This window comes from Watersipora subatra, chromosome 1 (genome assembly GCF_963576615.1).
Source record: "Watersipora subatra chromosome 1, tzWatSuba1.1, whole genome shotgun sequence".
Classification (NCBI taxonomy): Eukaryota; Metazoa; Bryozoa; class Gymnolaemata; order Cheilostomatida; family Watersiporidae; genus Watersipora; species Watersipora subatra.
In genome coordinates, this window is record NC_088708.1 from 36,338,908 (window position 1) to 36,353,079 (window position 14,172).

Genomic DNA, 14,172 nt, shown 5'->3' on the forward strand with positions numbered 1-14,172 from the left:
TTAGCTTACACTTAGAGCTTGTGTGCCTTATCGCTATGGATACTCCATGTATAATACTCCTTTAGTTATAATACTCTTTATTTCTGTTTTAAACAAACCTAAGAAGGGATGTTGTATAGTACACGTGCTAGTGTTATGCCACGTGTTAGTGTTATGTCACGTGTTTATATTATATCACGCGGAAAAGCACTTCACTGCGAGAAATACACTATGAATGTCCGTTAACAATCTGTTTATTTATTCTAAGTATAAATCTCATACATCTTACTTGTCTATGCAGTATATAACAACGAACACAACAGTTATATGCAAAAAATCAGATTTTTATGAGAGCCTTCTTTTGCTCATTTATGATGGATGACACTATTGTAAATCATATAACTTGCATCTGTAATTTACTCTGTATATATGCATATGTACTCCCGGGTGATCTCAACCGGCTGTGAGGGAGGCTCCATATAAAAGTAGAACATAATGGTATGCCCAGACCTGCCAACCCGAGAGTGGGGCAATGCGTGAGATTTAATTTTGGGGCAATTGATGTATCAATGACAGCATATATAAAATTTTGGAAATTGGGGCAAAATTCTCACGCATTTCCATTTTTTCTTTGGGGTGATTGCATGAGTCTCACGCCCAATGCGTGAGAGTTGGCAGGTATGGGTATGCCATAGGAGATAAAAAAACAACTCCAAAGTTATGCCATGATATATTGACCAGCAACCAATGATCACTTTTTGTGATGGGCAGCTGATAACATATAGAAATACTCAGTTATTGACACGTGTCTGTATGTATAAGACTACCTACTTTAAAAATACATACGCTTGTTTTTTGCTTAATGATTCAATAAAAATGTGTTTTTAAAGTAGGGGCAATATCCTAGATCGTAGGCATAGTCTATCAGCTTGTAGACGTAATCTCCTGTAGGCAAAATCACTTGTAGACGTGATCTCCTGTAGGCAAAATCACTTGTAGGCGTAATCTCTGGCACCCGTTGAGGATATGCTGAGCGGGTGCTGAGCTCAATGATATATTTTTGTAAATTGACTTATTTTGCTACATGTTTACAAAACTTGGTTATATTGGTTTTACGAGTCATCCCAGTTTTTAAAATTTTGTTTATAGCCTCTTTGGGATTATTGAAGAACTGTTGATCTTTCTTGAGTCCAGATTCAATTGTCTTGGATAACCCTCTTGACGAATAATATAGCGATTTGCCTCCTGGTATGGCGGATTAAAGTGCCTCGAGTTTGCCACCCGAGTTGATAAACTAAGTTATATTAACAAACTCGAGTTTGTAAGAATAACTCGGTTTACCAACCGGTTGCCAACTCGAGACACTTTTTTTCGTCATAAGTTCTAGTTGTACAGTACATACATAGTTCAATTTGAGATAAGATAAATATGAAGTCTCAGCAAAAAATAATTATCTGCAACTAATAACTTCTAAGCATAAATTAGTTTTTATTTGTAGAAATTTGATGCAACCACACCACCGCCGAGTACATCTCTTCTCTCATCAGCACCATCTACATCTTATGCTCCAGTTTGTGCTGATCCAGATTCTGCCGCTGCCACTCCAGTTTTTGCGTCCAAGCACAAGCTGGAGACTTTCAGGAAGTATCTTGCTAGCTCGCCTGTTTCTGCTGGTGCTGACACTACTTCTGGTGATACCGCCGCAAGCAGTGTCAGGGCAAGCAGCTTTAGGGTAGTGAGCGTGAAATTTTTATATAGCTTAGTTTCTCATATGTGTTCCGTCTGTCGTAGTACTAATGTAGGGTTAGTTGAGACTGATAGGGTATATGGTATGTCTAGTTTATTTGAAGTAGTTTGTAACGATTGTAAGACCGTAGTTATGTCGCGGCACACATCCCCGAGTGTGGTAAATGGTAAGGCTTATGATATAAACGATAGATTTGTTTATTCTTGTAAGAGTAACAGGGTAGGTTATGAACAGGCGTGTAGCTTTATTTCGGATTTAAATTTACCACTGCCTATTACGAGTGCCTCATACTTCGCTATGTTAGGTAAGTTAGCTACTGCATGTTCTACAGCTTTAGAGGCTTGTTTTAGAATCATTAGGAATATTGTAAAGGCAGAGTATCTAAAGCTTGATAGACGTAGTACTGATGTAGATACTGTAGATATAGCTGTGAGTTACGACGGTGCATGGCAGAAGCGTGGACACACTTCACGCAATGGTGTATTTGTTGCTATAGATGTTCTTACTGGGTATGTTGTAGACTTTGAAGTGATGTCAAACTACTGCCAGGTATGTGAGAAAGGACCGAAGAAGGATGACAGCGATTACGACGAGTTCTGGAAGAAATGCCAAGATGCTTGCGAGAAGATCCATGACTGCTCGAGCGGTGCTATGGAGAGAGAAGCAGCAAAGATTATCTGGCAGAGATCTACAACAGGGCCTTTACGTTATACTGTTTCTCTTGGTGATGGTGATAGTGCAGCGTATGATGCGGTGTGTAGTCTGAATGTGTATGGTAATGTCAGCGTCAAGGAGGCGTGCATAAATCATGTTGCTAAACGTTTGTCAACTCATATGAAATAACTCAAGTTTCATATAGTAAATCGGCGACGCCTATTTCCGGGAAAGGCAAGCTTACAGAAACCTTGATGACCTCTTTGCAGTCTTGTTATCGCAAAGCCATCAGTCGGAATCCAGGTAACATTGATAGAATAAAAAGAGAAATTTTGGCCGCGCCGTATCACATCACGTCTGATGCCTCGCACCCGCAGCATGATTATTGCCCTCGTGATAGCTGGTGTTGATATAAGAATCCCAGCAAGTCATCTTCAAAACCTGACTGACCAAATGCGATGTTGAGTGTGATACGAGAGATTGTCAGACGAGAGATTGTTGGAGCGGTGTGCGAAGGTTCGTACGCAGAATGCGAATGAGTGTTTGAATGGGGAAATCTGGCGACGTTGCCCGAAGACCCAGTGGCATGGTGAGCATGCGGTGACAGTGAGCGCGACGATGGCCCTGATGTTCTTCACTAGTGGTAGGACTGAAGTATTTTGGTTTGCTTGTAGGTGAGAAGTCATTGCTGCATGCAAAAGTTAAAGATGAGCACAGATTGAAGAGAAAGAATCGGAAATCGGTAAGGTTTACTTTCTTTCGCAGTTGCTTGGTTTCATACTCTTGAAAAGGTGGAGTAGAAATCGAACAACTGCCGAAGTAAGTCAACAGCACGTCGCACGACTACTGAGCAACAGAGAAGCGGCATAAATTTTTTTTTCAAAGTCGTTTTTCTTAAATGTGCTTTTTCAGTGACTCCATATGCTACGTGAGACTATATAAAGAAGAAAGTATGTAATATTGTCATGAGATTTTACTTGTATATTCAGAATTTTGTGTAGAATCAGGTGATAGTAACAGATTTTGGCTAAAATCTGCACCTTCTTTGTTATTGTGTAAATTATAGGTCAGTCTTGTAAGATCGATCGGCATAAATTTATTTGTTCAAAAATGAAATTTTGTATTCATTATCAAAATTCTGTTTCTATGGCTGCTAGAACCACATTCTGAGCTTCAATTTGACACCAAGAACAAGCATTTTGGTGTAGCAGCTTATTTACTAAATCGTCAAATGTGAGGCAAGCATTACAGGTTTCAGCTCGTTTCTTGTTTGGAAAGCGGTGCAAGGCCAGATTTGGGCATTTCTCAGGATTGCTTGAACATTCATAGGCACAGCACCCACGGCGACTTGGACTTTTTATTGGCCTAAACATTAACAATACATACATGTAGTAGAATGAATATAATTACATTACTTCGAATGAGACAAAAAAAGGCATTTGATCAACCATGCCAAGCTAGATTACAACCCTACCAGCTTTGAGAGACAAGTATGTAATATATGTTGTTGTAATCAGTCTAGACAATCTTTCTTTTGATAGTCCCATTCATTCACTTCACTTTCAATTCCGAATAATCATAAAAAGGTATGTTCGTTGTTATGAGACCATGATAGGACAAGTAAGTTGAGTTGGTAAGGTAGTTAGTTTGTTTCCAGTAGCAACATGCAACGTGAACCAATGATATAGTACACGCGCAAAGGTTAAGTTGATTTAAGTATTTAAAATTTTTATTGTGGGTTCACATACCTGAGGTGTTGTAGTCTTTTCTGATGACATTTTACCGAGAATTTAGTCTTATTGTAACGTTTATGACTTATAAACTAGTAGCACAAGCATGCTTTCACTACTAAACTCATTGCTCAGCGGAAGGCTCTGTTGCCGTGATGCACATCACTGCGACTTGACATCGTGAGAACAACAGCCAATTATAGGCCTCACTTTTGCTCCATTGTAATGATAGCTATTCGCCAATCTAGGATTTACTATATCTATATCTAAACTCTCTTTGCTTATAGCAATCAGCAAGACAGTTGATAGATCAGCAAGATAGTTATTAAAGGTTGATTTGCAATAAAATTCTCATAACAGTTATTTGGTATCAAAAGATTCACCGTGTCTTACTCTGTTGTGTTGTAGGTGCCAAATATGTGGAAATGTGATAAAAAGCTCTTAAAAGCTCAAAAACGAAAAGCCGCCGTAGATTGGAATCTCTTTATTTCGATGACGTAGCCATGAAATTTGGTTATTGTCTTGTTACATGATGTTCTCACGTGAATTGAAAGGCCAATAAAAAACTCAATATAAAGCTTATCGTAGTACTAGTTTATGACAAACACTTCGGGTTTTACCGAAGACCCCTTATCAAATATAGATGCTTACTACTTTACGGTTTTGTTTCGGCATTATTCAATCGTCAAGTCGTAATCTGATCATGTGACCCAATACTTCGCAAATAATTTTTGCAGCACTTTGAATATCACAGGTGACCAACGGACTCGTCATGATTATCGGACAATGATATGTACTCCTTCGAGCTAAGGTTAAAAAGTTCAATGATTTTTTATGGTAAGTTATAATATATCAGTGCTAAAAGTGACAGCATTACAATGACGATAAAACAGACTCGTAAGAACAATAGACAGTTTTATTGAATGCGTGAAGTATATCTGTGAAAATATTTCAACGAATAAGGTTGCAAGAAAGTCTAAACAGAAACCATCGCTCAGAACTACATCACATTTGAACCGCTTTGGAAAGGGAATCCAAACTACAGCGATCTGGTGTGGCTACGATTTTCTGTTGGTTTTTGAGCTTTTAAGAGCTTGTAATCACCTTTCCACATATTTTGCACCTACAACAGAGTAAGACATGGTGAATCTTTTGATATCAAATAATTGTAATGTGAATTTTGTTGCAAGTCAACCTTTAATAACTATCTTGCTGATCTATCAACTGTCTTGCTGATTGCTATAGGCAAAGAGAGTATGTTGCCAATCGGCATAAATTTCTTCGTCGTCTGTACTAGGAAACAGTGCTCTGACATAAGCATATATGCAGGCAGGTAGTGGCTTTCTTTCACCTCGTTTCAAACTTGGGTATGCCCAAAATATTAACGACCTGTAAGCGCACAGTCTTTTTTGTTCATTAATTAGTCTGGTAATCTGTTCTTGGGTTAGGTTTGGGCCCACTTGAAGCAATTCAGCATCTGGTCTTTGTGGTACTGTAATGATAGGAACAAAGGTTAAAAACATAGTCCACGCATGCTAGGTTGAGATTATGGGTGATTTTCAACCCATCATGCTGGCTGTAGGTAAACTTTTGCAATAAAATATCTACAATATTCTTGTAAGAGGTAGCATTATAGAGCTGCATAATAATTTGCTTGAAAGATTAAAAACATTATAGGATGAGGAAGGGATTTGCTAAACAGCAGACATGTCATGCGACAAATCTCATTATGCAGTGCAAATCAAAACACACCATGGTATGTACAGTAGTTGTGCCACATGTTTCTTAAGGGGGCATACATCATAAGTTCGCCAATGTTGGGGCATGATGTAATGCAGGAAATCTCTGGCCCTCCACTTCTTTGCGTGTCCCATATAGGATGATTCCTGCAGCAGATGTTCATGTCTTCTTTAGGCCAAGCCTGGCATCTCCCACAGCCACACCATTCCTCAACAGGTCTTGGTACATAAACCTGGTAAGGAAGCGAATGTTTTAGTGACAAGAGGTTGAATACAAAGCGGCTTATCTTTACATACATGTACAACCGAGTCTCAAAGTGAAAAATTTGGGGAAGCTAAGTCAAGAATATTAAACTCAATAAATTTATTGAGAACACAACATGATGATGAACAAGCCGATATATTCATTTGTATGTATGTATATAATCCAACGAAATCTAATAAAATGAATGATATAACTGCTTTGTACTTTATAACAAATATCGCATTTTTTCATCAATTATTTTCGATAAATTAAAAATAAATGAAATAAAAATAATATTACTCACGTTCACAACCTCGTTATCTTCCATCCTAACAAGAGGTTCAGCCACAAAACCATGCATACCTTCATCCATGGGTACTTGGGTTCCTGCCATTGAGAGCGTTATCTGTATAAAGCGATTTCCGAGCGTCTCGATAAAAATTTATGAAAAATTATGTAAACCTGACCTTGACCTTTGGAGATTTGACATCTGTAACGTCGATTTTCATTGGTAAGCTCGCAGAGCTATTTGTTTCTCAGTCGACTAAACATCTCCGACTTGCGTCCATAAAAAGCTAGGTTACGTCACATGTTTATGGGCGGGGCTTGAAGTGTCGTTTTCGACCCCGATATTGAATCGCTGTAAAAAGCCTTCAAAAACAAAAATGACTTTGAAAACTAGTGGACCAATTTTTATTTTGATTACAAAATCGGAATCAGCATGTCTGATTTACATATGAAAAAAACAAAAACACTGATCGTGGCAGTTATGGTTTAACTAACCGGTAATCAGTGGTGTACCATCGTTAATATAATCAGATCTACGGTTATGCTACCGTAATACCAGTATATTGCACCTTATTTTTTCAAACTCGAGTTTGTAAATACCATAGACCTATTAACTATACCATAGTTAATAGGTCTTTGGTAAATATAACTCGGTTTATCACTTCGGGTTGCAAACTCGGGGCACTATAAGCTCCATACTTCCGGCGACACCAATTATAGTAAAAAGAGATATGGCGGACAGAAAAGCCGAGCTAGAAAGGAAAAAGGCTCGTTTGGAAGCTATCAGAAAAGATCGCCAGAGAAAAGAAGAAGAAAAGAGACAAAAGGAAGTAAGCCATTTAGTTCTATTTATTTCATTTAGACAGTCTTTGGGAATTTTTCAGCTTCGTGAAATAAAAGATAAAACGCTCATCATCTAGAAGTTGACGATGATGGAGTCTGATGTTGGTTGACTTCTATAGACTACAGAGTTTTATAGTAATGTTGTTAAAGGCATTATGAACGTAGTTTATGTTAGTGAAGGCTAAAATTTTTTATATTTGATTTGTGCATTTGAATGTGTATAAACAAATGAGAGCGTGAGCTATTCCCCTCTAAGCGTAAGTTATATTTGGCACCATACCTAGGGTTGCCAGATGTCCTGTATTTGACTGGATTGTCTTGTTTTTTTATCTGTGTCTTGTGTCCTGTATTTGACCCTAACTTTCCTGTATTTGAGTTGCAGGGGAGAGTTATTTTTTATCTGTAACTATTTTCTTTAAATACATGTACATGTAATACATATACAACAACCATTGCAGCTGTATTGGTTATTGAGCCAACTGGAATATTATATAACAATAACCATCGATGATTGATAGATAGATATATAATATAGGTATCCATGCATATAACAATAGCCAAACAAACAGCTGTAATTAGTGGGGAATTTCCCTTCTATCTATTGTGGAGTTGGCAATGGATAGAAAGAAAATTCTCTTTCCCACCCCACTGATTCAGGAAAGTGCCAGCGAATTATGAAGTTTTCAGCCACAGCCCACAATAAATTTGCTAGTTCATCAGTCAGCATGTTTGAGGCAAGTTCTTCGACAGCTGAATATCTTCACAATACTCCGCCAAAGAAACCCAAGCGCTTGACCGTATATAGCAAAACATGGGAAGAGAAATTCATGTGGATAAAGCCTGTGAGCAGAGATAAATTCAAAGTGCGCTGCAGTCTTTGCAACAAAGACTTCTCCATTGCATCAGGAGGAGCAGCGGACATTAAACAGCATGAAGAAACCAAGTAGCATAAGAGAAGTGTAAGCTCAACTAAAGATAATCATCGGTTGTCTACGTTTTTTGCATCTACAGAAAGCTCTCAGCAAAGTCAAATAACTGCTGCTGAGCTTACCAAAGTAGTTCACACATTGAAACATAGTTTGAGTTATAATTCATTGGACTGTGATATGAAACTGGATAGGATTATATACTAGTGTTGGGCCGGTATCTAATTTAGTGCCGTATCGGATATCCTTGCACGTTTTTATCGGTTTTCTCGGTATCGATATCCTCTGTATTTACCATCTTCGGTATCCTTTGTCAACTAAGAAAGTTCGGTATTGTCGGTACTATTGTTCGGTATGTGGTTATCAGTGTGTCTTTAAATGGTTTAAACTTTAAATCATAACTGTCTCGAACAATTTTTATCGTTGTGCAAAAAGTAGCCTGTGCAAAAAAACATTCTTTAGTCAGCAGTATATTGTTACGGCAAAGAGACTCCTTGTTTTAGAAAGCCAAAAAAGAAAAGAAAGATGGAAATATAATTTTCATGATAGATGTTTTTATTGTTTATTCTATTAAAAAATATAGTTATTGATACAAACGTTGTGTATAATAATAAAGAACAGATAGATAATGGCAAGGGGCTCTCTTTGTTAAATATACTGAAACAGTTAAAAAAAATCTTACTATTGCATATTGTAATCAGGTAATGTAATCACATAATTATACGCAGTCCAATTAGAGTCCAGTCCCGTTAGAGTTTTTTTACGTCCTCCCATCTGTGTATAACTTCCAAACCTTCGAGGCGGGTGGTATTATCAATGTAACATAATATAATAGTAGATACAGTAAGTGTGGAAATTTTCGTTGAATCTGTTCGCCAATGCGTGCTGAGATTAGCATATTCGTCATGAAGCGTTTTAAAAATCTCTCCGGATATCTGTATAACCATTTACCGGTAGGCTTTTACGGATAAATATTGATCATATCAAACCGGCCGCGGATACCTAGCTGACACCGAAAATGATTGGTTTCCTCGGATACCGAGAATTCCTCGGTATCGGTAAGAGCGGATAACCCAATACCTGCCCAACACTATTATATACTCTGGGAGCGTTGTTGCAAAGCAGATATCTTGTGGGCGAACAAAAGTTGAAGCTTTTGTCAAGACTGTGTTGGCACCATACATTGTATGTGTAGCTGTGCAAAAACTATGAGATGGGTTGCTACGATTTAGCATTGCGAGTGATGCTAGTAATAAAGGGAACCAAAAATGTTTCCAGTGATACTGAGATTCTTTGCACCACATGATGACATTCAATCTGTATTATTGGATTTCTATAAAGACCCTACATAAAACTATAAGCATAGCTAAAGTTATTCAGGAATCGCTAGCCAAATTCAACATTAATATGTCGAAGGCGACAGCGTATAGTGCTGACAATGCATCCGTGAACTATGGAGTGCACCATTCTGTTTACCAACATCTGAAGGTAGAACAACCAAACTTACTAAAAGCTAACTGTTGTGCTCATCTCTGCACAATTGCTTGAATAATACTGCTTCCAAATTAGATGTGGATGTGGAGTTAATAGTACTATGGGTCTTCAATCACTTTTCTTCTTCAGCAGGCCGAAGACAGCAGCTTAAGGAGTTCTATGAATTTGTTGATATAGAGTGGTGTGAGCTACTAAGACATATGCCCACAAGATGGCTGTCATTAAAACCTGCAGCTGAGAGATTACTAAAGGTTTTAGCAGCTGTGAAAAGTTATTTTATGTCACTCAAGGATGATTGCCCAACTGCAGTTAAACAGTTACTGAGACTCAAATGGACGGGACTGACAATCCTCAAGCAAAGGAATTCATTGTGGAACTTTATCTGGGCTTCATGTCAAATATTGCCACTATATTTGAGAAGGGTGTTCTGCAACTCGAAAAGGACAATGGTACAATAATGGAGCTTTATGACATTATAAGAAATTAGAAATAAGGAAGACAAATTCTTTGGTAGCACAGCGAGAACAATATTGAGTTAATTGAGCACTTATGAACACCGGATAATCACCACAGATCTTCTTGGATTCCTAGGCAATGGCGTGTATGTACAATGCTGCATATGATAAATTATTACCTCCAAAAATAGCATCCATTTTATGTGACACCTTGTGGATCGGTAGAAGTTAGAAAAAGCGTAATGGGTCACATACATTTATACAGCATCCAATACAAATAATGCAGATTACAAAATTTTTCTTGTTTTTTCATCTATTGCTTATCTAAAGAAAGGGTTTGACTTCACAAAGTACTCATATTTGTACAAAGCAACTCATTTTGCACTGATAGAAGGCATCCCTAGCTACCAACACATGCTTGACTTAAAGAATGATTTCAATCTAAGATATGTGGATGAGGATGTATTGTACGAGGAGCATAGAAGTATCAGAAGAATTTCCTGGGATAACATCAAGTCCTTGAGCTCCCCAGCTGAAAAGTGGAGTTACATCTTGAATAGTGCACCACTATTTCTGGAAACAACTAAGCTTGTATACTCTCTGTACCAACCAGCAATGCCGGACCTGAGCGTGTATTTTTGCTCATGACAACCAGATGGACAAAAGAAAGAAACAGAACATCAACTGTACTATAAAATCAGAGCTGCAAGTGGCATGAAATATGAAAGTAAACTGCAAAGCATTTTATGCTGCTGTATTAAAAGATGATTCATTGCTAAAGAAGTTTAGACAATCAACAAATAATTGTGAGTAAGACTAAAGAGGAGAGACAATGCATACTAAGTAGAGCCTAATATACACTACTGTACAGCATTACATGCATGTATATTATTATATTAGTATATATATCATGTCATCATATCATGCATTTACCATATAACTATATACAAGACACTATACGCTATACACTTTCAAATACAGAACCCACTGCCAGCCACAATATGTCCTGTATTTTTTGTTCATCCATCTGGCAACTCTAACCATACCTGCCAACTCTCACGCATTGGGTGTGAGACTGACGCAATCACCCCAAAAAAAAAATGAAAATGCGTGAGATTTTTGCCCCAATTTCCATAATTTTATATATACATGTACTACCATTGATACATCAACTGCCCCAAAACCAAATTTCACGCATTGCCCCACTCTTGGGTTGGCAGGTCTGTTTGGCACCTATATTACACATTAGCTCTGCAAGTTTTCTCTTAACACAGGAATCATTGAAGAATGCAGTTAAGGTGGCTGAACCTGATATACCTATTGAAGAACGTCTCTCGGCCGCCGACAGGCTTCTCCAGGATCTCGGTATAGGTAAGAAACAAACGAGCGGTTCCTTTTAACATACACTTACTATATATAAATATTACTAGGGTATTTGTAAACTACAAACAAGTCTGATTTTTAATTTTACTGGTTATATTTTGAGCTTCCTCGACAGCTTCCTAAGACAGAAGAACTTTCAGTTTTTTATTTTGCCATTTCGTCGAATCCAATGCTTTCCATTGATGTTGTCCATGTAGTATATATTAAAAATGTACTTGACACTTTTTTATTGATGTTACAGCGTTAGGCTTGTTCAAAACATAGGTTATGATTTTTAATGCTTGTTTTATTTAAGATGGCAGCGCATCAAGCCAGACCACAAGCACCACCAAAGATGTTAGTTCAGAAAGGCCAATGCCAACAAGTAATACCAGTTGTGACGTGGCAAACATTTTGTAAGTACATAAGTTTATGCATTGTTTGTCTGGTTTTGGTTTTATCTATGATCAAAAGTTTTATTATAGGTATTACGGTAATGAATTTGTAGTTCATAATCATAATTTTTGTGATGACTAATCGTGATCTTCATTTTTGGCCTGCAAGGGCACAGTAATTAGTAAGAGGTGATGTTGAGAGTTATCAAAGCATTTAAACACTAAAAATTTGTTTTTTATGACTAATTTCTATTATGGCTCATTAGGTTGACTAGGTAAAGAGCAAGAGACTGGTTGATTAGGTACAGAGCAAGATACTGGTTGATTAGGTACAGAGCAAGAGACTGGTTGATTAGGTACAGAGCAAGAGACTGGTTGATTAGGTACAGAGCAAGAGACTGGTTGATTAGGTACAGAGCAAGAGACTGGTTGATTAGGTACAGAGCAAGAGACTGGTCGATTAGGTACAGAGTAAGATACTGGTTGATTAGGTAAAGAGCAAGAGACTGGTTGATTAGGTACAGAGCAAGAGACTGGTTGATTAGGTACAGAGCAAGAGACTGGTTGATTAGGTACAGAGCAAGAGACTGGTTGATTAGGTAAAGAGCAAGATACTGGTTGATTAGGTACAGAGCAAGATACTGGTTGATTAGGTACAGAGCAAGAGACTGGTTGATTAGGTACAGAGCAAGAGACTGGTTGATTAGGTACAGAGCAAGATACTGGTTGATTAGGTACAGAGCAAGAGACTGGTTGATTAGGTACAGAGCAAGAGACTGGTTGATTAGGTACAGAGCAAGAAACTGGTTGACTAGGTACAGAGCAAGATACTGGTTGATTAGGTAAAGAGCAAGAGACTGGTTGATTAGGTAAAGAGCAAGATACTGGTTGATTAGGTACAGAGCAAGAGACTGGTTGATTAGGTACAGAGCAAGATACCGGTTGATTAGGTACAGAGCAAGATACTGGTTGATTAGGTACAGAGCAAGAGACTGGTTGATTAGGTACAGAGCAAGATACTGGTTGATTAGGTACAGAGCAAGATACTGGTTGATTAGGTACAGAGCAAGATACTGGTTGATTAGGTACAGAGCAAGAGACTGGTTGATTAGGTAAAGAGCAAGATACTGGTTGATTAGGTACAGAGCAAGAGACTGGTTGACTAGGTACAGAGCAAGATACTGGTTGATTAGGTACAGAGCAAGAGACTGGTTGATTAGGTACAGAGCAAGATACTGGTTGATTAGGTACAGAGCAAGATACTGGTTGATTAGGTACAGAGCAAGAGACTGGTCGATTAGGTACAGAGCAAGAGACTGGTTGATTAGGTACAGAGCAAGAAACTGGTTGACTAGGTACAGAGCAAGATACTGGTTGATTAGGTAAAGAGCAAGAGACTGGTTGATTAGGTACAGAGCAAGATACTGGTTGATTAGGTACAGAGCAAGAGACTGGTTGATTAGGTACAGAGCAAGATACTGGTTGATTAGGTACAGAGCAAGAGACTGGTTGATTAGGTAAAGAGCAAGATACTGGTTGATTAGGTACAGAGCAAGAGACTGGTTGACTAGGTACAGAGCAAGATACTGGTTGATTAGGTACAGAGCAAGAGACTGGTTGATTAGGTACAGAGCAAGATACTGGTTGATTAGGTACAGAGCAAGATACTGGTTGATTAGGTACAGAGCAAGAGACTGGTCGATTAGGTACAGAGCAAGAGACTGGTTGATTAGGTACAGAGCAAGAAACTGGTTGACTAGGTACAGAGCAAGATACTGGTTGATTAGGTAAAGAGCAAGAGACTGGTTGATTAGGTAAAGAGCAAGATACTGGTTGATTAGGTACAGAGCAAGAGACTGGTTGATTAGGTACAGAGCAAGAGACTGGTTGATTAGGTACAGAGCAAGATACCGGTTGATTAGGTACAGAGCAAGAGACTGGTTGATTAGGTACAGAGCAAGATACCGGTTGATTAGGTACAGAGCAAGAGACTGGTTGACTAGGTACAGAGCAAGAGACTGGTTGATTAGGTACAGAGCAAGAGACTGGTTGATTAGGTACAGAGCAAGATACTGGTTGATTAGGTACAGAGCAAGAGACTGGTTGATTAGGTACAGAGCAAGAGACTGGTTGACTAGGTACAGAGCAAGAGACTGGTTGATTAGGTAAAGAGCAAGATACTGGTTGATTAGGTACAGAGCAAGATACTGGTTGATTAGGTACAGAGCAAGAGACTGGTTGATTAGGTACAGAGCAAGAGACTGGTTGATTAGGTACAGAGCAAGATACTGGTTGATTAGGTACAGAGCAAGAGAC

The 14,172-nt window shown here is 38.3% G+C and overlaps 2 protein-coding genes across 6 annotated transcripts in view; one reads left to right on the forward strand and one right to left on the reverse strand.

Moving 5' to 3' along the window:
- Positions 1-3,462: 3,462 nt before the first annotated feature.
- LOC137406367 (uncharacterized) lies at positions 3,463-6,529 on the reverse strand. The gene is made up of 3 exons (XM_068092939.1): positions 6,398-6,529; positions 5,863-6,082; positions 3,463-5,602 (listed from the first exon to the last, which is right to left on the reverse strand). Exons 1-3 carry the CDS (start codon positions 6,485-6,487, stop codon positions 5,331-5,333), a joined length of 582 nt encoding a protein of 193 aa, XP_067949040.1. The 5' UTR covers positions 6,488-6,529; the 3' UTR covers positions 3,463-5,330.
- A 529-nt stretch (positions 6,530-7,058) lies between these two features.
- LOC137385590 (cytoplasmic dynein 1 intermediate chain 2-like) overlaps positions 7,059-14,172 on the forward strand; it is an 86,037-nt gene continuing 78,923 nt past the window's right edge. For 3 of the 5 annotated variants that reach the window (XM_068072082.1, XM_068072083.1, XM_068072084.1), the window contains exons 1-3: positions 7,060-7,211; positions 11,374-11,470; positions 11,778-11,877. In XM_068072082.1, the coding sequence (XP_067928183.1) occupies positions 7,113-7,211; positions 11,374-11,470; positions 11,778-11,877 (296 nt within the window). In that variant the 5' untranslated portion in view covers positions 7,060-7,112. Of the gene's footprint in view, positions 7,212-11,373; positions 11,471-11,777; positions 11,878-14,172 lie in introns of all 5 variants that reach the window. The other 2 variants (XM_068072080.1, XM_068072081.1) reach the window with 1 other exon arrangement.